The sequence below is a fragment of the Cimex lectularius genome, unplaced genomic scaffold (assembly GCF_000648675.2).
Source record: "Cimex lectularius strain Harlan isolate CLEC.00 unplaced genomic scaffold, Clec_2.1 scaffold204, whole genome shotgun sequence".
Taxonomy (NCBI): Eukaryota; Metazoa; Arthropoda; class Insecta; order Hemiptera; family Cimicidae; genus Cimex; species Cimex lectularius.
The window spans coordinates 783,505-811,359 of record NW_019392743.1 but is presented as its reverse complement, the minus strand read 5'-3'; the positions used below and the strand labels follow the sequence as shown (position 1 = coordinate 811,359).

Sequence of the window (27,855 nt, the reverse complement as noted above, 5' to 3'; positions counted from 1 at the left end):
GTCGTGGGTTCGAATCCCGCTCATGACACTGACGTTTTTATCTCAATCAGTACCTTAGAAAGAATAATTAATTGATTGAAAGAAGTAACTTGGTCAATTGACTACAAAAACGTAAATGGATTAATAGTTGTTTGAATGTCCACTTGATTTTAGACGACTGTGTCATTTGAACTACAAATAAGTGTTTAAACTTGAATAAATTTAAATGGTCATTTGAAATGTACACATTTATAAATATATATAGTATCAGCTTTATTTGTCATTATCATTATACAAGTGGCCACGTTTTGGAAGGGCCAATCCAAATATTCACAAATGTTGAGCACATGTTTTATACACAGAACTGACAGATGTACACAATTGGATTTTTGCTAATCCCGTCTCAACTTGGTAGTCACATCGTTAGTTTTCCCCCTTTGTTTTTGTGCCTCATTTAAATCAAATTTGTTTTGAGCTTGAGGTTTGTCGCTATCACAATTATTTAATCGCAGTATTGACTTTGTATTTAATTAATCACTTATCCGGATGTGAGTAACGGTTTAAATATAAAACGTAAATGTTTAATCACTTAGCAAACAAAGCAATAGATTACATGAGAACTGTATAGGAATATTTTAATTCTTTGAATTCATTTTAAACTATCTGAAATATTGTTATGTTTTATTTGAGCAATGGAATTGTAAGCAGTCTTACTGCACCACTTAAATCTAAATACTATTTCTATTTATGCTTTATACTTCAATCCAAAAACATGTCTTAAAAATTCACAATTGGTTGTGTGGAGACGTTTGATATAAATTTATCGATTAATTTGAACATTGCAATATAGTTAAAGTATTAAAACCCAAATCATTATACCACTGAATATTCTTTACAAAATCCCTATTGCTAAGAAATAACATTAATTAATGTGTAATAATAAATAGAAGAGGGCCTTGAAAGCCCTTTTAAATTACATATAAATAAAATATTTATGATAATATTAACAACATATGTAACAAATATTAAATATACACAATTCTTATAGCCAATCAAAGGTACATTTAGTTTAATGTCTTCTAATTTCCTCCCTTCAAAGAATATCACATCTTCATCGTTATGACTATATAAAAGTAATAAATATCACATATAAGCCAAATCGACAAACTTTAAACTACTTATAATAAATAAAATATATTACAAAAATCAATGCAAAATAAATACTTATTCTAGATACAGTGAAGTTAATTTAAATATCTTTTAATTTAAAATTTGTAGTTATTTAAATCCACAGACAGGTACTGAAAAAGTATAGCTACAAAATTATTGTAACTAAGATTTTTTTTTTAACGGACAGTATTTATATAAACTTTCAATAATTTTATTAAAAAATAATTTGCCCCTTATTCAATAAAAATTAATACATTAAATATATATAAGACACATTTGTTTAAATATCACATAATTAAAGGAAAAAATATGGCAAACATTTTGATTTTTTTTATGTCTATAAATAAAATTATATCAATACAGTTAAAAATGTTACGGTGAAATATATAGCAATTGCAAGCACTTTAAAGTTTTGTTGCAGTCAAAACCTCCATGTCATCCCTACAAGTCGGTATGTAAAGAGTGACACATGTGTGCTCCCAAATGTCCTGGGGGTATTTTTCTTCAGATGTCCAAGCGCCGCTTGTCAAGTCGTAACATTCGATCACAGCTGAAAGTACAATTTAGCATTTAATTATGTTAAAAGTTAAATTATTTATTATAACGAGAAAACGAATAACTGACCAGTAGCAGTATCGAACATAGCGTCACTACGGTAACCTCCGATAAAGTAAATTTTGTTGTTGTACGCGACGATACCTGCATGATACCTTGGTGTTGGAACTGTTGCTACTGTCGTCCACCTACCTTCAGCAGGATCATAACAGTCTATGGAATCCACTAAAACCTAAAACAAAAATATTTTACAACCAAAACTTTTTTTTTAGATCAGTTAAAACATACTCTATTTGCAGTCAGCTCGTCTTCAAGCCATCCACCGCAAACATAAAGCCTTCCTTGGAGACTTAGCATGGTATGATCTGCACGTGGGGTGGGAAGTGGGGTGAGAATCTCCCATCTGTCTTGTTCACTGTCATACCTATATTTACAAAATAAATAAATAATTAAGTTTATAAAGTAGTGTGATGTACATTTATGATAGTGACAGAAAAAAAAAATGACTGAATTTTATTATTACTGACCACCAATTACCATCTAGAGCTGCTCAATCTCATGCAGTGCCATGTCATCTTTTGATTGAAACAAGTCATACATGTCAATCCTTGATATGTTTTTCTAGTAAGAAAGAGGGCATTTAATTTCTCGAAAGTGGTTGTCGTTTAAAAGTGCATCAGGACATTGGGAAGAATCTCGAAACTAAGATTTCTTCTTATTCTCCAGGCAAACCATTGCAAATCCAAATAGTTACAGGGAAATCTTTTACATTTCAAAAATCAGCATGTCCTTGTGTGACAATACGAACTCAAGAGGTGATTGACTTCATTGTTTCAATCCATGTTTGATTGACATTTAGTGAACACTGATCAGTAAAGACCAGATTTTCATGCAGTAAAAACCTTGAAAACATGTATGTTAACCTTAAACAAAACAATTAATTAAGGTTTTTAGTTGAGATGAAAAAAGTTAATGGCATGAGAGGGATTCGAACCCACGACCTTCGGCTAGATACGCCGCTGCTCTACCACCTGAGCTATCGTGACCTCGATCCACTCAGACATCAACTCCCCATCTCTTCCCCACCTTATGAGTTTTCCCTCCTTTTGTCATTTTTCAAACAAAAAACCTTAATTAATTCTCATGTATTAATTGGTCAAGCGGACCACGAAATTAGTGAATTTAATGAATTAAAATGAAGTACACTTCACTAAAGTTCTCCGTCACCATTTCAATTGTCGTCGAGAATCCAAACCGATTACATGACATTTGAAAAATGGCAAAAGGAGGGAAAACTCATAAGGTGGGGTTGAGATGGGAAGTTGATGTCCGAGTGGATCGAGGTCACGTTGGTTCGGTTGTAGAGCAGCGGCGTATCTAGCCGAAGGTCGTGGGTTCGAATCCCTCTCGTGCCATTAACTTTTTTTCATCTCAACTAAAAACCTTAATTAATTGTAATGATGTAATTGGTCAAGCGGACCACGAAATTAGTGAACTTAAACAAAACCTTAAAACGGGAAAAAACGTGCAATAAAAATGTCAAAACATTGGGTGTAATAAATAAAGATACAACTCCCATTTAGCATATTAAAAATGTTTTTACCTAATAAAATTAATTATTGTCTTAAACTTTGTTTATAATGATTATTCGGAAATCGTGAGATGCGGTCTGGTGTGACGTAGGTTTCAGAAAACATTTTCTTTATCGTGCCAACGTTTCGATCTTTATTGAGATCATCTTCAGGGCCTGGGATTTACAATATATACATGTAGGATGTGGAAAATAGTGAATTTATACAATGCAAAAAATATTTCTTAAATTAAATCAAAGTATTTCTACTCACTACGCAGAAAACAACCACTTTGAGTGAGTAGAAATACTTTGGTTGAATATAAAAATATTTTTTGCATTGCATAAATTCACTTTCAATTTAAACAATGTTTGTAAATCCCAGGCCCTAAAGATGATCCCAATAAAGATTGAGACATTGGCACGATAAAGGAAAGTTTTTCTAAACCTAGTCTCACGATTTCCGAATAATCATCGACTAATGGTCACTAATCACAACACGTTTGTTTATAATGTAATTATTTATTTTATAATCAATCAATTTTTTTTCCGAACCCTTTGAAAAAAAGCTCATTTGTAGTTTGAGTCCACTGGAGAAATATGCAACTCATGGAGGAGAGCGGATTTTGAACATGAAAGAATTTTTTAGAAAATTCTAGGCATCAGAAGCACATTAGAAAAAAATTTTTACCTTCAATTCATATTCGATACTGTTGACCCATAAGACATAAGAATGTTTTACTTTCACGTTGTTTTCACAAAAAAATAATAAACTTAAAAAAATTGAGGAAAAAATGCCATTTTGTTCAGTAAATTATAAAAACGTAAAATTTCGTGCAATAATTGTAAAAACAAACAGTGCACGGTAGTGTAAAAAAATGCCCTTTCCATGAATAGAAATTTTTTGGTTTCATTGTAATCGGAATTAGCAATAAAAAGATGCAACTGCTTGGGAAATCTTGTCTTTACTGATTATTGTCCTTGTAGAGCTTCATTGATCACTATGGTTGTCTTATATTTTACGAGCTTCGCCAACATAGAATTTTACAAGCTACCTCCACTGTCTGTCAATTTGGTGTAGAATATTATTCAAATCACCAAGCTAAACACATATGTTTCAAATTTTCCATTGATCTTGAACTTTTCCATATTATGCCTCAATATCATTTTCATTTTGCAATGTCAAATTACACAAGGGAGACAAGCAAAGGATTTTTCTGTTACTTTTTCTCTTAAAAAAATACCATTACCTTTTCATACTACTTAAAGTAATATCCCTGTCAAGGCCACCAGAGATGTACAAGTAGTTGTCTAAAGTTGCAGCTGCGTGTTGCGTGCTTGGTCCAGGCAAAGGTGCAACCCGTTCCCATATATCTGTGCTCGGATCATACCTGCCATTTGAAACAAAAAACCAATACATTTTTTTTTCCATTATGCCAAAAGCGTGTCTCAACCTTTCACATTCTGATACTATTCCATCTCCCTCGCTCACACCTCCGACTGCGAACAAATAGCCAGAAAGCACGTTAAGCGAAAATCTACATCTTTCTCTCTGCATTGGGGCCATTGTGGCCCAGGAGTCTCTCCGCGGGGAATAACGAAACCCGAAAGGGTGAATATTTTCCTAAAGAGTCCAAAGTTAATATATTTCCGGAATTTTTTTTTAATATGTTTAAGCTTTACCTGCAGCGACTGGTTGAAGCATCCTCCTACGACATAGAGATCATTGTTCAAAACGGCAGTTCCGAAGTTGCATTGTTCAACGTGAGGAATCGATGTGAGATGCCTCCACTTTCTTGAACTTGGTTGCATGTATGTAATTTCATTTGTAATTCCTCCCATTCCGAATCCACCGACCTTCAAACCAATTCCATTATAAATAAAACAAACAAATAATCCCTCACAAGTTTACAATGCACACACCTTGATTATTGCAAGAGTCATCCCTCTAGAATTAACTAATGGTGACGATGGAGATAATAGTGCAGTAGATGAGTTGGAAGAATTTCTGTGGTGTCTGTTCTGCCGAATGGCCTCGTAAACCAACTTGGCTAAATAATGCTCTCTCGCTTCCAAAAGAGTATCCAGCTCCCACCAGCTCACCTCACTTATATGAATTTTGTGCACTAATCGTGTTATCCACATACTTTTGCTGAAATTATACAATAATATTTTTAAAAAATCTTAAACTAGAGTTTAATGAAAAAAAAAAAATTACCTGTGGGAATCTAAAGGATAACACTGCAGCCATCTTAGTGTTATTTCGAGCACTTCAACTTCAGGGCAGTCGACAGGGAAATCGCATGACAGGAGGTATTCCAGTTGCTGAGGATGTAAGCGTGTAAATTCTGAACTTCTTGCGAATTCGACTAAATGACAGGACATGTATCTGTACACTACCGTTCGCAGCTGTTTCAGGGAATATGTCTCGGATATGGTAGCGATATCAACACAATTGTCAAGATCAAGCTGTGACTAAAACAGCAAAACTAAATTGTTATTCGCTAACAAAATATATTCAAATTTCATACTTGTAGATAGTTTGAACACGCTTCCACGACAGCAACGAGCTGTATATGAGAAGCAGCAGAAAGGACATCTTGGACGTTGGCGAGATTGAGAGCTAGCCTTGAAGTATAAGCGTACTCTAAAAGCAGCCTCATTCCTGCCGCTGAGACACCATTAAGGCATATCTCAGACTGCCTCGATTCCTTCATTGCATCGGTAAACATAGCTCGAAAGTAATCGCTACATGATGCTAATACAACTTTGTGCGCCTACAAAAGTACAAATTAAGTAAACATTTAATATTATTTATTGCTAATTTATTACCTGAAATGTTTCCCCTTGTGCAATTAATGTTATGTCTAATAAATGACCTTTAGATCTGAGCACATTCAAACCAGAGAGAATGGTTGCGTTGTGCGATGGACTCTCAAAAGTCACCGTGTTCAGAGGGCGACCTCGTTCCACAAGAATCCATTCCTTTCCTCTCATCACTAACTAAACCTGCACACATTTAAATATGGTAAATTTTACATCTTCATAATTTAAGGAAGGCAAATGTCTGGTGCCAATCTTTTTTTCCTTGTGTCTATCAACCCTCAAAGAACAATTTATACAATTTTCTAAAGATTTTCTTTTTTTTTTTTATAATGTGCTCACATGTATAATGTAATTTAAATGTATTATTTCTTTTTGTTGAGTACACTCTTGCCTGTACAATAAATAAACATCACCAAAAATTTGCACACAAGCAGATTTTTTTAAAAACTAGAAGCAACAGAAAATAAAAGACAGTTTTTTTCAAGGTAAATTTATTAGAAAAAAGGGCAAGCATTTAAAAGAAGAAACATTTCGGGAAAGGCCATTCGCACGCCTATTGGGGTTTATTTGAATTGTAAATAGTTTTATAAATAAAGTAAGCTTATTCATACTGTAATAAATTCAGTAATTCCATATAATTTTTTTCCGTGTCGTCATAAAAAATAAACACAAATAAATAACAAAACTTCATAATTTAACCGTATATTTCGCTAAAAGATGTATAAAAATAGTGGTAAATCTTTTCAAACCAAGCCATCTCAGGTTCTTTCTTTTTCGCCAGCCAAAAGGTGTAATAAATAGTGCCAAAGAAAACGGTCAGAAATAATGCCACAACCATCTGTTTGATTAAACACACTCTGTTGAGGAAGCATTCTTCAACCATGCACTCCCTCTTTGAGAATTCTCTGCATTTTTGGCAAATCAACCTTCCGTTGGATATGCATTGCGGACAGTAGTTTTTCAAATCTCTGTCCACCTTGTTCTTATTTTCCAGTATCTCACCCATTACCAAGCTAGAAAATATTCTTTTTACAATGATAATTATGAACAATTAACAATTATATTGTTGTACAGCCCAATGGATAGTTGGACATAAAGACATCCTGTATAACTATAATTGTAAATAACTTCACATGGAATTCGTGGAATTATGTAATTATTTTTATCTTGTTATCCACGGTTTACAATGTAGAGAGTATTTGAAAAACCAAGAAATCCGCGGTCATGTGTTTTTTTATTTTTTGTACAAAACCAACAACATTCCTTCCAATAAATTTCATTAAGTGAAGGCATCTTTCGACTGGAGAGTGGAAGGAATGTCGTTGGTTTTGTGGGGTACTTAACAGGAATTTGCCCATTTGGACTACCGATGAAAGGCCAATAGCCTGAAACATACAATCAATAAAAAGCCATCACCACGGAATTCTTGTTTTTCAAATACCCTTCATCTTAATTTTCTCTATGAATCTGCAAAACAGTTTTCTATATTAACACTACGTACGTTAAGAATGTAAAAATATTTTTCTCAGCAAATAATTATGTTCAAAACTTTGACTTTGCCAGTGTTAAATTTTTAAATTGTGAGATCTTGCTAGCTGATGAACCTGCAGTTTAGTTGGTTTGAGAATTGACCAGGATGATCATAGATGGTCAAACCTCACCATACACTTTCATTTAAAATCAATGAGGAGAAAAAATTTAAGACATTTTTTTCAGATGCCAATGTTTGAACTTAATACAACACTGTATATCTGTACACCCGGGGCAAAAGTGGATAAGTTAATTTGGCCAAAAGATATGAGTTGATGATGAGCATTGGTTGCTGAAATGCATTTGAGTAATTCAACAAACCCACGAGTGAAGATGGACCAATAAGTGACCCTATGCCTGATCAAATCAGATAAGTATATTCCATATTCTAGTAAAGCTTGGTAGACTGTAAAATTGATTTTGTTGAAACTATTTTCTTTTAAATGCAATGTGCCTTTTTAGCCACTGCAAAACTGCAAGTTGAAAAACTGAAAATCACAATTTTGAAAATTCTCTCTTCCGTTCTATGGTCATCTGTTTTTCTTTTTTGTTCTTTCTTTACGTTCTTTGGCCACATCATTGACCACGTAAACGTTTATCGTCTTGTACCACATTTTCTTTAAAATGGCCAAAATATCTTGAACTTTTATTGTGGGGAACTGGAGCCCATCAAGGTTTGGTGTTCAAAGTAAAGATTTGAAGAAAAAGGCTTCAAGCAATGAAATTCGTCTGAGATACTGAAAAACATCTTAAAAATATTTTTAAAAAATCTTGCCGGCAAACCGTCCTAGCTTTGGCTAGGTAACCCTAGGTGCCACAAATCCTCAACATTACGATTTTGAAAAAAAAAAATCTATGGTGATTACTGCGTTGATTGGCAGTAATATGGCTCATGATGGTTCATAAGATTCTGGTTTTGCAGCCAAAAAAATTGATTTATAGTTCAATGAAAAGCCAGTTCAGTGGACTCCTATAATGGGTCTATGAGGAATAAAAGTTTAACAAAGAGAAAAGCATTTCACTTGTCAATAAATTAGAACAATGAACCAACATATTTTTTTAAATTTTATAATTCTACTATTGGATTCATAAATCAGATGCCTTTTCAAAAAAACTGTTTGACTTATTTAATTTTGCCCCAAGGATGCAGATATGTTTGATCGCTTTATTTAATCACACAAAGTTAGATCTTGTGGACCTTTCTAACATGTAGCTCGATAGTCCAAGAAACGTGATGGTACAAGCAAGCAATAAAAATGAAAACAATATTTAAATTAGTGATAACCAAAATGGAACTAAAATTTGAACAAATATGTGGTATTTAAAATGTTTAAAGGTTTTGCTTGTAAAATGAATAGATATAATTTTTAGATGAAACTACTCCTAATTTTGATTTGGTTGTTAAAATTCATCACATGATTTGGGTTTTATTGAACTTCTTTTGCTTTTTATTACCTACAGTTATTTCAGAGCCTTGAAGCCTTGTACTGGCAGTTGTCATAAAATACATAAAGGCAATAAAAAGTAATACGAAGAGATATTGTGAAGTTCAATAAAAACCACCATTACATGGAGATATAAATTTTAATTGTTTAAAAATGGAATTTAATTGGAAAATAATATTGTTTGCTCTTGAATCGCAAAAAAAGAAAAAAGGCAGAATAAAATGTTCAGTAAACTGAGAAAATTATTGTACTTACTTAACAACAATAAAAACGATCGAGTCGACGGTATAACAAACAACCTGGTGTTCAGATGTGTTTCAGATTGTTATTTATTTTTTCTCATATGGTAGTATTTAAAAAAATAAAAAATAATTAAAAGACAAGAGAATGCTCAGTGCTGTCCACCGGGCAAAAATGCCATACAAGACAACGGTAAATCATCTAAAAACCTAAACATAGAAATAAAACTGTTACAATGTCCCGTGGGCTTCCTCAAATCGAAATAAAACAATTGCCAGCGTTACTCGACAGCCATGGGAACCAGACGGAAAAGAATAAAAGTGAACAACCTCCTATTATGTAACCGGGTGTGAAACAAAGGAAGGAAAAGATTCCCGGTGTTCGTGAAAGATTTTTGGTGCGGGTAGAGCACCCGACCATGAGGCACGAACTATTTGTCAAATAGCATATCCCCCTTGTCTTACTTTAGGAAATAGACGTCTTCCACTAATGGCAGACAAGAGCGATGTCCATTTCAAAGTAGCTAACACTTCTGATTTATAGTTGTCTTTGTTTTGCCACCTTTAGTCAGAAAACCGGCGAAGATAGGCGAACCAGGATGATATGTAACGGATCAAACTTTAGATTCAGCACCCTGCAGACCTGGTTTAGGTTCTTACCATATTCAGTGTTGGGACTTCAAGTCAGGGATATAAATAGGGAGAGGCAGATCAATATGATCGGTAGCGACCAAACTACAGGTTCATCGTCCCGCAAGGTCCGTCTTCAGGAGGAAATTTCACAACTTCTGATTTAGTTTGTCGACAAACAAGCTTCAGCTTCTTGCCATTTTCAGAGAAGGATATTTTGGTCAGGGAAATAAATAGGGAGATGCATAGTTTATGGTGAGAAGCCGAAACTCCTGAGAGGTCAAAAGGGCGAGAATTAGGCAGAACAAAATGATCGGTAGCGACCAAACTACAAGTATATCACCGCGTAAACCTCAAGAGGAAATTTCACAACTTTTGATTTAGTTTGTCGAAAAACAAGCTTCAGCTTCTTGCCATTTTCAGAAGATGGTCAGGGATATAAATAGGGAGAGGCATAGTTTTATGGCGAGAAGGCGAAACGCTGATGGTCAAAACAGCTAGAATTAGGCAGATCAAAATGATCGATAACGACCAAGCTGCAGGTTCATCATCCAGCAGTCTTCAAGAGATAGTCTAACACTTTTAATTTAGTTTGTGGACAAACCAGCTTCATCTCCTTGCTATTTTCAGAGGAGGGTCTTCACGTCAGGGATATAAATAGGGAGAGGCATAGTTTATAGCGAGAAACAGAAACGCTGACAGGTCAAAAGAGCGAGAATTAGGCAGATCAAAATGAAAGATAGCGATCAAACAGCAGGTTCATCATCCCGCACAGCACAAGAGTAAATGTCACAACTTCTGATTTGGTTTGTCTACAAACAAGCTTCAGCGTCTTGCGATTTTCAGAGGAGGGTTTTCAAGTCAGGGATATAAATAGGGAGAGGCATAGTTTATGTCGAGAAGCCGAAACGTTGATAGGCCAAAACTGCGATAATTAGGCAGATCAAAATGATCGGTAGCGACCAAACTACAGATACATCACCGCGTAGACCTCAAGAGGAAATCTCACAACTTCTAATTTGCCCCATAGGACAATCTCTTGAGATAATCTTAATCCGCTCTGTACACAAAATATGCACATTCTTTAAAACGACACAAAATATGCAAATTCATGTCATCTGCTTATTTTCTTTTTATATTGTAACATTTCGCCGTACATCTCGTATTTACAACCCGTTAATCTGTTTTTCAAGTCAACCGACATAATAGGAATGGATGCAATTTGAATAGTGTCTGACGATAAAGCACTTCTTAGAAAGTTAACGGGATGCAGGCCAACTCCGTTGTGAAACTTCAGGACAATCGCTGTAATATAACAGCTATAAACCGAATACGTATTTAATAGATAAAATGAAAAATGTAGTATTTTATCAATAATTTTGATGTTTTTTTATTCTTCGGTCTGTTTTACCGCCAAATTTCTTCATGAACTCCATGCGACCCGATTCTCCATTTTGCATTCTTTTACATACTACAGCCATAGTCAATTTTTAAAAAATACAATTTACACTATTGTCTGGTTGAAAATTTGAATATAACTTTTGAGTGTTTGTCTTGTCTTGCACCACAGTTTCTTTTCCTCTACTTCTTGAAATTTATTTGTACAATCTTGGGCCCCAATGTCAACAAATTCTTGTTCGTTTCTGTATTCAAATTAAGACTCGTAATAGTGTAATACCAGTTTCCCTGATGAGAAAGATAAAAGGCGTCGAAAGGAGAAAAAAAAACGACATTTCTGAGAAATAAATCAAGGAAGTAGGGAGGTCGGATCGCTCGGGCTTAATCTGACCCACATACAAAGTACAGTTACTATAAATGTGAGATCCGATTATTTCGGACGTTTTTATCAGTTTTTTGTTCCCGTTTTCCTAAAAGAAAAAGAGATGAAATCATCGCGTTTTTCCTACTCTTAAATAAAAAGGATCACACAAAACCGGATAAACGATCGACGTAACAATTAAAATATGTGGGAAAAAGAAAGGAATAGGTCGAAAGCGTGATGCAACTTTTGACTGGATCCTTCTCAAGAACTTCTAACATACATTTTTTCTCGACATGCCGAACTTTTCAAAGCGTTTTGTATTTGAAATCATGCCAAAAAAAATTCATTATAAAAGTCAACTGTACTTAATCCGTAGGGATTTACTGCACTTAATAAGAATAAATTAAAAAAAAAGACCAGTAGGGACTTTTTTAATATAAAAAAATATTCTCAGTGTCAGCTCTTTGGAAAGAAAACTCGACTAACCGGTTTCAACATTAAAAAAACATGCAATGCTCATATGTGGTCTGACTACCGCGAATACTTTTAAAGTAGAAAATCAACATAAGATAATACTCCTACACTTAAGATTATAAATACATTTCATTATTAAGAAGCATTATTTATTATTTAATTTTCTTATGGAAAAATTATTGCCTGATTTTTTTTATGATTTAAGCGTAAGAAGTGTCTTTATAAGTTCTTTAAAAACTTAGTTTGCTGCTTTGTACGTAGATAAATTTAAATATAAATCCCAATACCTTTGACATGAGTCGAGAAACGTTGCCACACTTTTCCCTCGATCAGCTTTGCCTTGGAGCTTTGTCCATTTTCCGAAGGCCCTCAACTTCGTGGTAGATGAAAGAAGTCTTAGAGGAAAAACCGTATAAATTTAAAAAAAAAAATAAAATAAAAAAAATCAGCACGACCTAACGGATTAGATTCGGGCTCCTGTGAACGGTCTGAGTGCGGAGAGAGCGACTGTGGACGGTCGGACGAGCGAGACAGGACGGAGCAGCTGCCATGCTCACGAGTGCATATCGAGGATCGGGGAGGGGGATAAACGAGGGCGCAAGTCTCTGTCCTCGGTCCGCGAAGCTTACAAATCCTATCTCACTCTGACCCGGCAGAAGAAAAAGAAAAGAAAAAAAAATCTTTCGATGAAACTTCAAACTGATGACTGTGGGGTAGCTCCTCCTTCCCACAGACGACCGCCGGGCCAATGAATATTTACAGACTGGAGTTAAATGACCTCACGCTTGCTTCCCTCCGAATACTAGAATAATTACATGTACCTGGGTTCTTTGAAATTGATTTCCCCTAATAAAAAATAAAATTATACAGTCGCTTCTTATCTGGATCTTATGGAAAGGAATTTTGACGAGTGAAATGATTCGTTCATGCACCCTATCAATTCTCCCAAGAAATCCTATTTCAACTCTGAAATTGTAAAAAATCCAAAGAATGTTTAAAATTATACAGATTTTTAAGAAGAGCTAGAAACTACCAATTATGTTGTGTAAACATTTTAATAATCAATATTTGATACACTACTTTGTCCAGAGATATTTAAAATCCGCCATATTCAGCTTTTTTCATCACAGTTACACAATAACGTTTGGAGTAATTTTCTATTACCAAGCTTGAAATAAAAGCTCTGCAGTTACAATACGACAAACAGACGAAAATTTAATGTTGAAATTATGAATATTTTTTCCTCCAGTTAGAAATGAAATACAAAACATTAGTCAAGATAATTTTAACGCGGAAACTCTGGTACTAAAAAATTAAGAATATTTTAGATATTTATTTTCAATGTGTATTACAATAATTGTATTGGAGATTTGGCTGAATAACAAATACCTTCAGAGGTTGTTAAAAACGATGAACATGGTAACAATTGTTTTCGATTTTATACGGGTTGTTTTATTAATAAAACGACCACATAGTTATATTAGTAAAAAGACGACCACAAACGTACTTCAGGAATTAAGACAATCACAAATGAATCTAAGACATAAGCGACAAAAGTAACCTCTAGTATAAGCGACAAAAAGTTATCTCCGGCATAAGCTACAAAAAGTTAACAGGCATAGGCGACAAAAAGTTACCTCTGGTATTAGCGACAAAAATTTACCTCAGGTATAAACGACTAAATGTTACCTCAGGCATAAGCGACAAAAAGTTACCTCAGGCATAATCNTTACTTCAGGAATAAGACGACCACAAAATTACTTAAGGAATACGAGACTAAAAGTTACTTCAACAATAAAACGACCACAAAGTTACTTCAGGAATAAGACGACCACAAAATTACTTAAGGAATACGAGACTAAAAGTTACTTCAACAATAAAACGACCACAAAGTTACTTCAGGAATAAGACGACCACAAAATTACTTAAGGAATACGGGACTAAAAGTTACTTCAACAATAAGACGACCACAAAGTTACTTCTGAAATAAGACGATCACAAAATTTTTCCAGGAATAAGCAGCTAAAAGTTACTTAAACAATACAATGACCACAAAGTTACTTCAAGAATAAGACGACCACAAAATTACTCCAGGAATAAGCCACTAAAAGGTTACGTAATCAATAAAACGACGACAAACTTACTTAAAAAATAAGATGAACTCAAAATTACTACTGGAATTAGCGACTCAAATTTCCTTAAACAATGAGACGACCACAAAGTTACTTCAGAAATATGTTATCGACAAGTACCTTTAGAAATAAGACAGTCACTAATTTAGTTCAGGATTAAAACGACCACAATATGACTTCGAGTATAAGACGACCACATAGTTACTTCAAAAATGGGAGAAATTTCAATAAAGAAAAGGATAATACTGACTGTTCTGCTACTTGAATAATAAATAAATAGTACGTAAAGTAAGAGAAACGTAATTGTTAGCTTGTTTATCGCTGTCATTACTCTCGAGAGGTCCGTTGATCAAAAGAAACTCTAAAACAAATTTTTATTACATCGTACATTGTAAATAAATAAATATTCCTCTGTGCATCTAAACGACAAAGAAAAAATCGAACGATAAATCGAACAATTTGATTTTATTAAATTCGAATGCGTCTTCCTATCAGACCCGTTATCTATTCTATTTTAAAATTTATTTATTTACGTAACTTCCATGATATAAATAATTCAGAAAAAAAGTACACAGATAAAGTAGAAAAATATTATTTTTTACTATTTGTATAAAAATTATTTTCTGGAAATTTTGATTAAATGGACTCGCTATCAAGATAATTGATTCATTTAAGGGCGCAAATTTGTCATTTAGGAAATACAGATTGATTGATTCTTTTAAATGTTCGCAGTGTTTTCCTAATCTTCATATTCATCATAATTTAAAAAAAATGTCTTGAGTTTTATACTTTATATTCTGATTACTGTTGTTAATCTTATGATTTTTTTATCTTGTCCATCTTCCATTTTCTGATAATGTTGGGAATTTTAGTGTTTGACCTGTAAAAGATCTTTCAGTAGATGAAATTTGTTGGTTTCGCTAACAATTCCTTTTTTAAGTTGAAATTTTCGTTTTTTAATATACTTATTTTTGCCTTTCTACCTCCTCAAATCATCTATGTGAATATACAATTTTGCAGCAATTTTTATTTAGATTGCATTTGCAAAAAAAATTGTGACCGAGATTACTTGAAAAATATTTGGTTTTTAGAATTTTTTGATAAACTTTGATAACTTTTGCTATATTTTTATTGCAATCTACATAAAATAATTCTGCTTAATGATATATTCATAGAGTTGATTTGAGCAAGTAAAAAGGCGAAATAAAAATATTAAAAAACAGAACATTTCAACTTTTTTTTTTGGTTCAAACTAGGGCCTATTTACAAGAAGTGGAATATTCATGTCCAATATTTTGAAGTGTAGAATCACCAAAAAAAATTTCGGTTCAAATCCGTGACCCACCAACCTGGTCATCCCCTTGTTTGATCCAAAACTATGCCTGTTTCTGGTTCATATCTTCAGTAGACGTTTCTTCGTGGACAATAATGATCAAATTTTCAAGATAGAAGATTATCGTTGATGTTTCTAACTTCTTTGCTCCATGACTGACAAATTCTTCTTGCGTTTTTGCAAGGACAAGTCGCGAGGGTCACACAGCTCCTCAGGAATCTTACATTCGCCCAAATATAATGTAAAGGTACATGGAAGGTACCACCACAGTACGAAATTGGACCACACATATTTAAAAAATGGCAAAAGATTCTGACAGTTGTTGTTTTGTATACTTGTAAATCAGTCAATATTCTTATCATCAAGTACACAAAATATCCCATAAAACACAATTAAAGCATATTAAACACCAATACAAAACGAAACAAAGAAAGGTCATTGGTTTTTTCGTCCAATTGAACGGAACAATCGCCAAAGTTATAGCAGAGCACTTTTAAACATCAAAGGAAGAAAAAGTCAAGGGTTTTATGTTTGATAGAACCATAAATTTACAATAGTAAACGGATTTACACACCTTTTAATAAAGCGCAGAGGAACGCATGCAGGGCCCGAAAATTTTGCCGTTATCGGAATCCCATGTTGTTGCATGTAAAGCTTAGCTTGTTTAGGATTACCCAGTCTGACCCAACAGTTGTATGTTATGCAATATGCATGTACCTCGACTGTTGCAAATAATGATCATATGTTGACATACACTGTTTACTATCCGGTAGAGTACTATAGAGTGAGGACGAGGGAGGCCCAAGCCTCTCTATTATTTGGTTATGTAATCGGTTCAAGTGGATTGGGAGATTATAGGCGTTCTTTCCCAGACGAAAGCCGAGGCAGTCGTACTCCCCATGCTATAAGGACACCATGTTCGACCCGTCCATCCAAACGTTTTGCTGCTATAAGGCCGGCGTCCCGAGCCCGTCGCTGGCGGTGATGCTAGAGTTAAATTCCAGGAGTTACAACACAGTCTGCCTCGTATCTAGCATTATAGGGTGCATCGGGGCCATCTACCAGGTAATAATAATAATAATAACTATTATTATAAGTGCCTTTATTTGCAACATAAAATAAAATTTTTAACAAAAAGTGTTATTATTTATTATTATACAATACTTTATTAGAATTGATACAAACAAAAAATAGAAACACTGATACAAAGTATTATAAGCATGACTAGTAGCGTCTGCTGAGTTTTTCTGCATAATAAAGCTTACAAATACAGAAATATTAAAACAAAATAAATTCGAAGTGAAAATTTACATATAGCAGGAGTATGAATTAAAATAGATGGAAATATGAGAAAAAAGAAGAAAACAAAAATAATTAAATAAGAACAAATTACCTCTTGAGAACAGCATGACTAATAGCGTCTGCTGAGTTTTTCTGCATAATAAAGCTTACAAATACAGAAATATTAAAACAAAATAAATTCGAAGTGAAAATTTACATATAGCAGGAGTATGAATTAAAATAGATGGAAATATGAGAGAAAAAAAGAAAACAAAAATAATTAAATAAGAACAAATTACCTCTTGAGAACTGATAGAGTACTAAAAAACAAAGCAGTAAAAGTGAAAGTATATGTTCACGGACAACAATTATTGCATATCTGAAAGCCAATCGTATCTCACTCTCCAGGCGTGCCGAGCAAAGGAAATTAGCTGAAATTAGGAAATTCCAGTATTTCAACTCTGGAGATGACTGTCTTTCCCAAGTAAGATACCCGCAATTCTGAGAGAAGAGAGCAGACTCCCAAAAAGTGATATGAATCTTCCCTGGCGAGGCTGTTACAAAATGGATAAGTTACTTGAGGATCATTCAAAACCCAGGGTTTGAATTTCAAATATAACATTCTCCTCTTAGTTTGAATAGCCAATGAGAATCTCTAATATTAATGTCCTGGGAAAGGCTCGGTTTATACGACAGTAGGTGTTCATTGAAAAATTCCTTATACAAGTAGAACCTCTCTGTGCTTTTCGCCTTATTCACAGCTTCTTCTCGATGAATGAATGAAAAAGTACTTTATTAGATAAACAAAAGAGAGTAAAAAAAAATTGTACATAATCAAAAAGCAGTTCTTCTCGATGAACTTTGTTTATTTTGTAAGAAAGCACTAAAAGGTCCGAGAGATTCTCCCGAACACCGGAGTTTTGCCAGGGGCATGAGTATTTCTGGGCTAGAGAAGCCCATTGATTATACCAGGAGATATTCTTTCTAGTTATCTGAGAGCGATTATTTTAGGCAGTCGATCATCTGGGAGGCTCAGTATCTTTGAGGTGGAGGGAAAAGGTATACGAGAATTGAGGAGGCAAATAGGATTCTAGCGTTAGCATGTAATTTGGGGAGAAAGATGGTAAGCTGAAAAGTTTTTTAACAAAAAAACATTGAAATTTTTCCACAACCCCATACTAGAGCACCGTAACATACCACTGTGTGCAGGACACTGTTATAAACTTTTAGTTTGGTTTCATACGGTACAAGCTTGTTGCGAAAGAGATTTACCCAGACACAGTTTAAACCTGTTTTTGCAGCCGAAATTCTTGCTTCAAAATGGTGAGATAGGGAAAGACGCAGAGTAAAAATAACACCCAGATATTTGTTCACCACTTGGATTTTGTTACCCTTATAAAAACATTTTTCAGAGGGTGCTGGTTTACCCCTGTTGCGGAAGATCATAATCAAAAAGTGTTATTAGAATTAAAAGGAAATTTCAGGTCAAAACCTTGGCCTATACCACCTAAAAATTTTTATAATAGTAATGAGAAGTATAAATATAAGCGACACCAGTTCAAAGAGGGAAAAAACCCTCACTGATAAAATTTACAAAAACTTTTGCAGAGTACTTAAAAACATTACAATTTTTATCATTAACATAAATTGATCTTCCAGCACAATTTTTGACCTGGACCAATAAAAGTATTTAAAACTACTCATTTTAGTTACCTCTGCAAGAAAAGTAGATGCACTATTTAACAATAAATAGGTTAGATCTTTAATCTATCTTTACGTATATGCTTAAGCCTTTTATGTTTATATTTCTCATAATTTAAGTATCTGAGCTCATAATTTAACATATTTTTTATGTATTCTATTGAACTCTTCTTGCATTTGGAGACAAACTCAAGGTTTGGTTAAAAATGGAGTTTGTTATACTGGGAATATGTAATGCACAATGCATGTAGTCTATTCGCATCCATCTTTTATAGTTACCGATAATCCTTAGCACCATGTTTTGAACGGTCTGCATATATTTGTAATTGGTAGCACATGTGTTCGATCAGACTGGGGCAACATATGTAAGGCCTTATATGAAGATCAAAGATGAGCTTTTTATTATTAATGCTTAACTTCGAAGTTTTATTAAAAGTAGGAAACAAGCCCTAGCAGTTGTTTTCGAACGTTCATAGTAATGTGATAAGTGAAATTAAGTTTTTGGTCGAGATAGTCTCCCAGATACTTGACATTCTTGGCCCAGGGTAGAGATTGCTATTGATTTTGACCAAATTATTAATATCAGGTCTCCTTCTGGTAAAAAGTATAGCTTCGGTTTTAACTTTATTTGGACGGATTTTCCATTTATTAAAATAATTGAAACATTTACTTGCTGCTTCGCTCAAATCTTTAGCTGTAGTGTCAATTCTGTAAGAGGATTTTATGAATGCCGTATCATCAGCGAATAGTGCAAGTTCAACTTTATTTTTAATTTTACAAATGACCACAATGAATAAGTTGAAAAGTGTAGGGCCGAGGACGGAATCTTGTGGAACGCCAGCTGTAATTTGTTTCATACTTGAATTTGATTGATTGACATTGACATAAAAATACCTATTTTTAAGTAGTTGCCTACGAGATGTATGAGATGTTTAGGAAAGCTGTTTAGTTGTAATTTATAGAGTAGCCACCTGTGCCAAACACAGTCAAAAGCTTTTTCAGGACCATACCAACATGTTTGTTCTTATTAAAGCTGTCAAAAATCATGTTAGTGATTCTAGCAAGTTGTAAAACTGTAGAATGGTTTTGCCCGAAGCCAAATTGGCAGGGGGGACAATGTTGTGTGCGTTTGAAAATTGCAAAAGTCTAGTTAGGATTTTTTTCCCGATTATCTTCAATAGAATATTTAGCAATGAGATTGGATGGTAATTAGACGAATTAGTACGATCTTTACCTGGTTTGGGAATAGCAATAACTTTAGCCGTTTTCCATAAGTTTGGGAAGTGTACAAGCATAAACATTTGGTTTAAAATAATAGTTTAGTATAAGATGGCTTTCTGGGAAGATTTTTAATTAGGATAGGCATAATTGCATCTTCCCCAGGATACCAGGTAATAAAATTTAGACATATTAATTATGTATACAAACAATTTTTTGGTTGTAGCTTCTGCCTAGAAGAGATGCCTTATTGAGCAGACGATGGTACTCAATGACTTCACTCAGAGGAAGACAAATAATTGTTTGGTTAGCATTTGCCGATTTTAACGCTTCTTTAGGTAAATATAAAAAAAAACAATAAATTTTATATTATCAAATCCTACATACTCAGGCTTATAATTATGGTATCGACAATAAAATACACTATGTGAACATCGATTTGCTTGATAACTATTTTAAACAAACAATATCAACAAGTTGCATGAAAAAAATGTTTAATATGTAAATTTAAGTACAATTTTTAGGGGTTCTTATAAGGTCAATTGTGAAGCTAAACAGTCCGATGATGATCTCATGGGGAGAAAGCACGCAAGTGGCCTTTTGCGCCATTTTAGCTGTAAGTAACGCATCATCATGCATGGTTCTGTGTTCGTTGTGGATGTTTTGCATGCAAAAATTTGTCCCGGCACAGATGTTAAGTTTTATTTTTCTACAATGTCGTGTACAGTTTTGAAGCAGTGTTCGATTGGGCTGATAAAAAGTGTACTATTTGTATTTCTGCAACCTTTGTGCCTAGTCATGTAGAAAGTGATTTTTTTAAAACATAAATAATGCACAGATCTTCTTGTAAAACTATGGCTCAAAAGCTGCCAAAACATTGAAGAGATACAAATATTTACAACTGACACCTATTCTTAAATTAACCAAGAAAAATAAAACAGTAGAGATTGTCAAAATGAATAGAACAAACAAGAAAAAGACTAATATAAATATAATTTTTATTATGTCTAATATTATTTGTACTAATTATATTATTGTAAAATTCCCTCTTGTGGTTTATGGAGAGCATCAGCACTGAAGATGGTGAGAGCCTGACAGACCAAAATGGCTAAGATAGGCAGACCGGGAAATGATTGGAAAAAACGAAACTAAAAATTATTTATCAGTTGCTATAATACAATAAAACGAGCAATTAGCTGGGTATAGAGATTTTGAACTTTTATGACTCGTACATAGTGAGTATGGGTGTGGCATTTTCATTGACTTCTAGAAAGATTTTCACCCTCTTCCTCATGCATTGTAAGAAGTGAGCTGGTTCGGAGATTCGTACAAAAAAGCAACAATGCATATCGAACAGGACAGATAGTACAGGGTTTAGAAGGGGAAAATCTGAGCCCTTTATTATTTTCGTTTTTAAATCAAGACATAATAAAATTCTTTTTAAATCACAGTACACTGGGTGATTAATAAAACAATAGAAAAAAATGTTGTTTTCTTCCAATAATATTGTTATTTATGGCTATTTTTCAAAATTTATACTATTTAAATTGCCTTTGTTAGGAACATTTTGTAATGAAAAATTTTAACTGTTAGCAAGGCTAAGACCAAATTAATTTCCTTCCATGAAGGTGTTAAATTAGGTAAAGTAAAACGTAAAGAGATTATCAATACTTATAAAATACTTGGGTGTAATTTTTCCTTCTAATGATTTTTAAATTTTGAAAATAAAAAAATGCACAACTAGGTAGCTGCTGTTGCAGCCAATGTGATACAATGAGGAAAATCAGATTCATGGGAAGCTAAAGTGAAATTTGATTGTATGGGAAGAACCTCGTATATTATGGTGAAAACCAGACTCCCCCTTATTTGCAAGAAATTGATCAATGTCAAATATCACTACTAATTCCCATGGGCATACTTGAAACAAATAATGACTTGGGACTGGTATCCACTCAGAATTTCCGCATTTTCACTTGTCTTCCCTTGATGGATTAAATCGCTGCATATGCACTTTAAAATATTACCCAAATTATATTTGAATAGACTAAAAATGTTAGGAGAGTTTAAGCTTTGGTTGAAACGAAGCATCAACATTTTACGATAAAATTCCTTACTTGAGCAATGAATAAAACTTTTATTTTAATTATTAAAAAATTTAAATGGTTTCACAATTATTGTACAATATGAGAGGCACTTTCATATGTGGTTGTTATTCTATGTTGATTTTTAACTTTTATAACTCATACATAAATGTCAATGTTCCATTTGTGTCCAAATGAGAATATCTAAAAAAATATCCAAGAATAATTCTCAGCTAAAGTAGAATCTCACGCTTATCTACACTGATAGTGATAGACCTGACACGGTTGAGCATTTTTTGTTGGACTGGAAGAGATTTGAATTGTAAACAATTATGATTTCTGTGTAAAAGTAAATATAGTTTGAAATAGTAATTAACTTCACTTTAAAACACCGAAATAATAAGTTGCCTTTCAATGGTTGAATCTTCAGTTCTGCCTTTTATAAGAATTCAGCAGAAGCTCCTAGGATATAAATACTAAATTGAAATCTATACTCTTTAAACAAGAAGGATTATTCATTCATTTATAATACAATCAAATTAATTAAATTCTATTTTTAAATATATTTTCAATAATTAAATTTGTAAAAAAAATTGAAATGATATAAATAAATTTATATCTTATTCAAGAACAAAACTTATTAATGCTTTGTCACTTTAATAAGTTATACCATCACTAAAAATTCTATAAATATGTAAATTTAAAAATTAAAAAATTCTAGCACCCGGGAATGCTTTTTAAACTTAAACACTTCCTACGCAGTCCTCATGTTATATTGAAATCCTACCTAACTGACCACTGCTTCAGACTGTGGTGCTGTTACAGATGATTGGAAATCAAACCGATACAAGCTGGCATATCACAAGGGAACATTCCTTGTCCCATTCTTTATGTCATTAATACTGCTAACCTACCTATATGTCCTAATACCATCATCACCACCTAAACAGATGATACCACAATTTTGTCCTCTAACTCGAATCTTATCCAAGCTACCTCCATCAACCAAGAACCCCTTAAGTTTATTGAAGGTTGGTGCAAAAAGTGACTGAATGAAGGCAAATGTACTCACTGTACGTTCAGTTAGACCTTACACTGAATATCAATAAAGGAATACCAACTTCCATTCAAGTCAAATACTTTGGACTATACCTACACTTGGAACAACTCAACATAAGACTTCTTGGACCAAAATTTGCCTTGACTGTCAAAACAAAACTAACCTTATACATGTCTTTACTGTGAACACTTTGGACATATAGAATGGCACAGGGGTTCTGCTAAGCCATCAAACATCCAGTTCATTCAATCGTTTCAATCAAAAGTCTTCAGGCAAATTGTTCAAGTAATTGTTACATAACTAACCTCACTATCCACAATAATTAACATTCCTTTTAACCAATTAATTAAGGTTTTAAGTTGAGATAAAAAAGTCAATGTCATGAGCGGGATTCGAACCCACGACCTATGGGTTGATATGCCGCTACTCTACCACTTGAGCTAACTTCCCATCTCAACCCCACCTTTTGAATTTTCCCTCCTTTTTGCCATTTTTCAAATGGCATATCAAGCCGAAGGTCGTGGGTTCGAATCCCGCTCATGACATTGACTTTTTTATCTCAACTTAAAACCTTAATTAATTGAATGATATTAATTGGTCAAGCGGACCACGAAAAATAGTGAATTCCTTTCAACAATGAACTGATCTTTTCCCAATTCCAAAAGTTTCACACCAATCTCTCGATCCATCCTAACCCTATTTCCTGTCTCAAGAACCCTCTACATTTAATTAATGATGGTCTCAAGACCTCCTTACACATTAATCCCTCATACTGAGTACCAACATTGGCAGGTTTCTCATGGCATATGTCCTGCAGGGGCTGCTTATTGTTAGTGCTGTGACCATGTGAAAAAATTAAAAAAAAATTTAAAATCACATTTGTGATACGTACTAATATAAAAGCTACACATAAATTTAAAAAGTTCTGAATTTTAAAATTCCCTAAAAATTCTCCTAGTTCAGATTTTTACCACAGCCCCATAAAACTGCTGTCAATTAAATTGATAGGACAAGTTTATAGACTTCATAGTTGACAGCTTGTTTGCTTAATATAGATAAAATTCTGAGCATAAGCAATAAAAACTAAATGAAATTCAATGCTTATGTTGCAAAAGTACAGTAGTATGAACTGAGTTTATGTTGTTGTTATTATAATTTATGATTTTTATGAGTTTATGACAAATACTTTATTGTTTTATTTGAATTCTCTTATTTTAAAGGAAATTCTTTCATTGGAAAACAATTGCAAAAGTTTATTTTTGTAAATAGCATAAGTTAGCGATTCTTTTTTTAATTTTTTTTTTTCTGTGGTTCATCACTTGTTCAAATTTCAGGTGTGGATAGAATATTTTTACGTTGTGACATGGGCATGGACCCTGTTTTATGCTGTAGACACATGGCTGGCATTGCAGAAAAAAGCCGGCATGCCGAAGTTTTATCACTCGATCGCTTGGACAGTTCCAGCGGCGCTGACATCTTTCGGCCTGGCTTTTCTTTATTACCCCGATGCTGAGTAAGTATGTTACACGTCCAAAATAAAATCATGGCCGAAGCAGCGATTAAACATATTTTAAAATCTTACTGTTGAAGGATCCTATCTTGGGCTTGCTAGTTTAAGTAGTTTAAGAGGTGGCAATGGAAATTTTTAATAGTTATTATCTTAAATTGAGATATATATATTTTCCTGGCAAATAAGAAATTTCTTTTGCATGCAATTTTTTTTTTTTTTTCTAAAGAGTGAATTTGAAAATAATCAGCAGAAACATCATGGCTGTTAATTAAAATAAAAACCTTAATAAAAGCTCATTATTAACTAATAGATTTAATAATCTGTAATCATTATTAGGTTTATGTGTTTATCTTGATGGGGTTTATCAAAAATTTTCTGTTTTAATTAAATTTAAAATTTTAGCTGTCACAATTATAGTACAAAGGCGACTCGTTCAGGTGATGTGTTTTTCCGTCTCCTGCCCAATTATGTAACTATATACTTAATAATAACTCTGGTTATGGTAACGAGCCCATGTTTTTATTTTATGTCCGCTCGAAAAGTTGATTTGTTCGTAGCCGATTGCCTCCATCAGGTATAAAAAGGTACTTTTGTAAGTGTATATTTTGTAAATTCAATTAATAAAAATTACTTCGCAGGTGACTAGAAAGGAGAGATCTGTTATACAATCGATGAGGCTTAGATTCGCACTCATAAATCTTTCATTTTACGCCTGCTGGTTCCCAAATTTAATCAACGGTATTATTATCTGGTCAAAATGGTCCGACATGCCGAGAACACTGTTATTAGCCTTGTGGTATATAATGGTAAGATTTTAAATTTATTTCGTTGGTAAATTTTAAAACTTTTTTTATCATGTTATTTCAGGCTGTGACAAATCCTTTGCAAGCTTTTTTTAATTCCTTAGTGTACAGACAGTCGAACATGAAAGTCTGCCTGCCATTAGCAAAGGAATCCAATGAAGAAACACCTCTCATACGTTCAAACATTAATACATAATTTACTTATCAATTAACAAAATTGTGCCATTTTATCTCTATTAAATTTTTCACAAAAACTACTAGTTATTTTTAAAAAATTGGTTTCACATATGCAAACAATTGTGATATTTTGTTTAGCATACAAAATTTTTTTATAGATTATAATCACCCAAATGTTAATAAAAAATTACAAATAGAAACGGTGTTATTATATCTACTTAAAGAAAATAATGTTTAAAAAGTGTGATCATATTTTCAACTAGTATATGTTATGCAGAAGTCACAAAGTGCGAGAATTATAATACTCGGAATATAATAATTGAAACTGAACTGGTAGTAAGATGAAATTATCCATCAAAACTCTGACGATCCAATTTATATTTGGTTTGTGACATCAACATTTTAAAAGTTTTTAAAAAAATCATGTGGTTATTTAATTATTTAGAGTTACAAGATCCATTTTATTCAATGCCAAGTGAAGAATTTCAATAAATCGTGGATGTTGCATGTTTTAATTTCAATTTATTGTGCTTTTGCGATTGTAAATTTTGCGAATTGTGGCGAACAGGTGGATTTTCCTAAGCATGTAGTCCTACTCAATCACGTTCAGATAAGTTTCGGTGTCGGAGTCGTAATTACTAAAAAGTACGTTTTGACCGCTTGCACAAATCTTGCCGACATTGATGAAGATGTCACCACGTACGAGGTACAGCCTTATGATTTTATGAGCTCCATAACAAAGGTGAAGGTCGGCATTTCAAAATTTGTGGTACACCCTATGTGCAGTTTTGATAATACGTTCCAATTTTGCATGTACAATTTGGGCATCGTCATATCGTACACAATGGGAAACTTCTCACCTCAAGATTTTAATCAAGTGCCATTTTGGAATTCTAAAAACGGCAGAGTAATAGTAAAAAAATGCAATGTCTTTTCCTATTCTCAACAATATAAGTCATTATTTCAAGAAATCGCAAAAATCATCAACTGTTCCAATGTCGATAAGTTTGCATCTTGCATCGAAGAGAAGTGCGACTACACTTACATAAGGAAAAATATGGTCTGTTTTCAAGTGACAAAACATAACAAATGGAATTCGATAAAGGCCGGATCTCCAATTATTTGTGATGGTCTCCTTTATGGCATTGTTGGTGAATCCAATTTGAAGAAACAAGTTATAGCAACTCTTGTTGAAAACAATCTTCAATCACTTTTAGGGGTAGCTGATAACTTTAAAATGGAATCATTCATCATAAAAAACAAATCTGCTTATTGCCCTTTCAACAATATCAACTGCATGATTTTGTTAATTATTTTAATTATTTCTATAGGTTTTGATTAATTATTTATTACAATATATGGTTTCTTTAAAAAAAATGCTAATGTCTTATTTTAATACGATCAGAATTATAATATAATTTGTCTTTTATATGAATATTATTTTGTGGCTTTTGTACATCACAAAGCAGATATTTCATTTCCAGTTTTTGTTCAATGTGGAACATTTTCATACCATGCTTGATGACTGTTTTAAATCAACTGTGATGTAAATTTTAAATTGAACATCTAAATTAGTCAGCAGGATGACGGTAAAATTATGAACATAATAATACTCACAAAAGTACAAAATGAAATGAGTGACAAAGTTTTTCTACAATTCTATATTGAAGAAAGAATACATGTTTTACAATGTGGTTTATTAAATTTTACCACACAATAGAAACTGTCTTTTATTAAAAATTTTATTGTGACACAATGTATGTACAAATGTTTAAAATTCGTATTTAATGAATTTACAAAGCAAAATAATTTAATTATTTAAATTATATTGCTAACTTTTTTCTCCACGGTAAATGTAATGACTAGTGCACCACTCTGGTATAATCACAACACGTTTGATCAATAAAACTATGATCTGATGAAACTTTCAATAAAGATTTTTTCACAGTTGTGGCCATTCTTGCTCCCTGTCATGCAGACTTAGGCCAACTCACCAACGTAATTATCACAGCAAGTAAAATCAATGCAAGAATTATTATAATAATGATCAATTTCTGGGAAAAAATAAAAAAATTAGTACATAAAATTCCAACGTAAAGTGTAAACTTGCCTTATTTGCTTTTCGCTTCATTTTTATTGCTTTTTTCGTCTCCTGTTGGGCAAGCTCAACATGATCCACAGCTTGTAAAACATGGTTTTCAATGTGGTTAATCAAGTCACCCTGAAACAGCAAGAAGTTAGAAATTTAAAAAAAATTATTGTTTAAATTATATTTTCTGAACGAAAACTTTGTCATGGGGATGTGTTTACACAGATCATAACATTTTAATGTTTCTCTAAGAGTGTTATGATAATTTTTTATTTCATTAATATTACAAA

At 33.1% G+C, this 27,855-nt stretch overlaps 3 protein-coding genes across 7 annotated transcripts in view; 1 reads left to right on the top strand and 2 right to left on the bottom strand.

Annotated features, from left to right (window-relative positions):
• Window positions 1-231: 231 nt before the first annotated feature.
• Window positions 232-16,305, bottom strand: LOC106663645 (kelch-like protein 26). 3 transcript variants are annotated; one of them, XM_014388637.2, is made up of 11 exons: window positions 16,220-16,305; window positions 6,107-6,283; window positions 5,806-6,051; window positions 5,493-5,749; window positions 5,198-5,426; window positions 4,958-5,131; window positions 4,729-4,898; window positions 4,525-4,665; window positions 1,993-2,128; window positions 1,774-1,936; window positions 232-1,699 (listed from the first exon to the last, which is right to left on the bottom strand). In XM_014388637.2, the coding sequence occupies exons 2-11, from the start codon at window positions 6,269-6,271 to the stop codon at window positions 1,554-1,556; spliced, it is 1,827 nt and encodes a 608-aa protein (XP_014244123.1). In that variant the 5' UTR covers window positions 6,272-6,283; window positions 16,220-16,305; the 3' UTR covers window positions 232-1,553. The 3 variants fall into 3 exon arrangements, with proteins under 3 accessions (XP_014244123.1, XP_014244124.1, XP_014244126.1); XM_014388638.2 differs by lacking the exon at window positions 16,220-16,305 and adding an exon at window positions 12,468-12,729; XM_014388640.2 differs by lacking the exon at window positions 16,220-16,305 and adding an exon at window positions 9,331-11,040.
• A 25-nt stretch (window positions 16,306-16,330) lies between these two features.
• On the top strand, window positions 16,331-25,641 carry LOC106663646 (G-protein coupled receptor 143-like). 3 transcript variants are annotated; one of them, XM_014388642.2, is made up of 8 exons: window positions 16,331-16,414; window positions 16,518-16,710; window positions 20,072-20,183; window positions 20,358-20,461; window positions 24,321-24,499; window positions 24,899-25,070; window positions 25,135-25,302; window positions 25,364-25,641. In XM_014388642.2, the coding sequence occupies exons 2-8, from the start codon at window positions 16,561-16,563 to the stop codon at window positions 25,493-25,495; spliced, it is 1,017 nt and encodes a 338-aa protein (XP_014244128.1). In that variant the 5' UTR covers window positions 16,331-16,414; window positions 16,518-16,560; the 3' UTR covers window positions 25,496-25,641. The 3 variants fall into 3 exon arrangements, with proteins under 3 accessions (XP_014244128.1, XP_014244127.1, XP_014244129.1); XM_014388641.2 differs by having other exon boundaries at window positions 16,342-16,429; XM_014388643.2 differs by lacking the exon at window positions 16,331-16,414 and having other exon boundaries at window positions 16,525-16,710; window positions 20,370-20,461.
• A 1,472-nt stretch (window positions 25,642-27,113) lies between these two features.
• LOC106663647 (syntaxin-1A-like) overlaps window positions 27,114-27,855 on the bottom strand; it is a 35,946-nt gene continuing 35,204 nt past the window's right edge. Inside the window, exons 8-9 of the mRNA XM_014388644.2 lie at window positions 27,587-27,697; window positions 27,114-27,530 (exon numbers count right to left, since the gene is read on the bottom strand). Coding sequence (XP_014244130.1) covers window positions 27,447-27,530; window positions 27,587-27,697 — 195 coding nt within the window. The 3' untranslated portion in view covers window positions 27,114-27,446. The remainder of the gene's footprint in view (window positions 27,531-27,586; window positions 27,698-27,855) is intronic.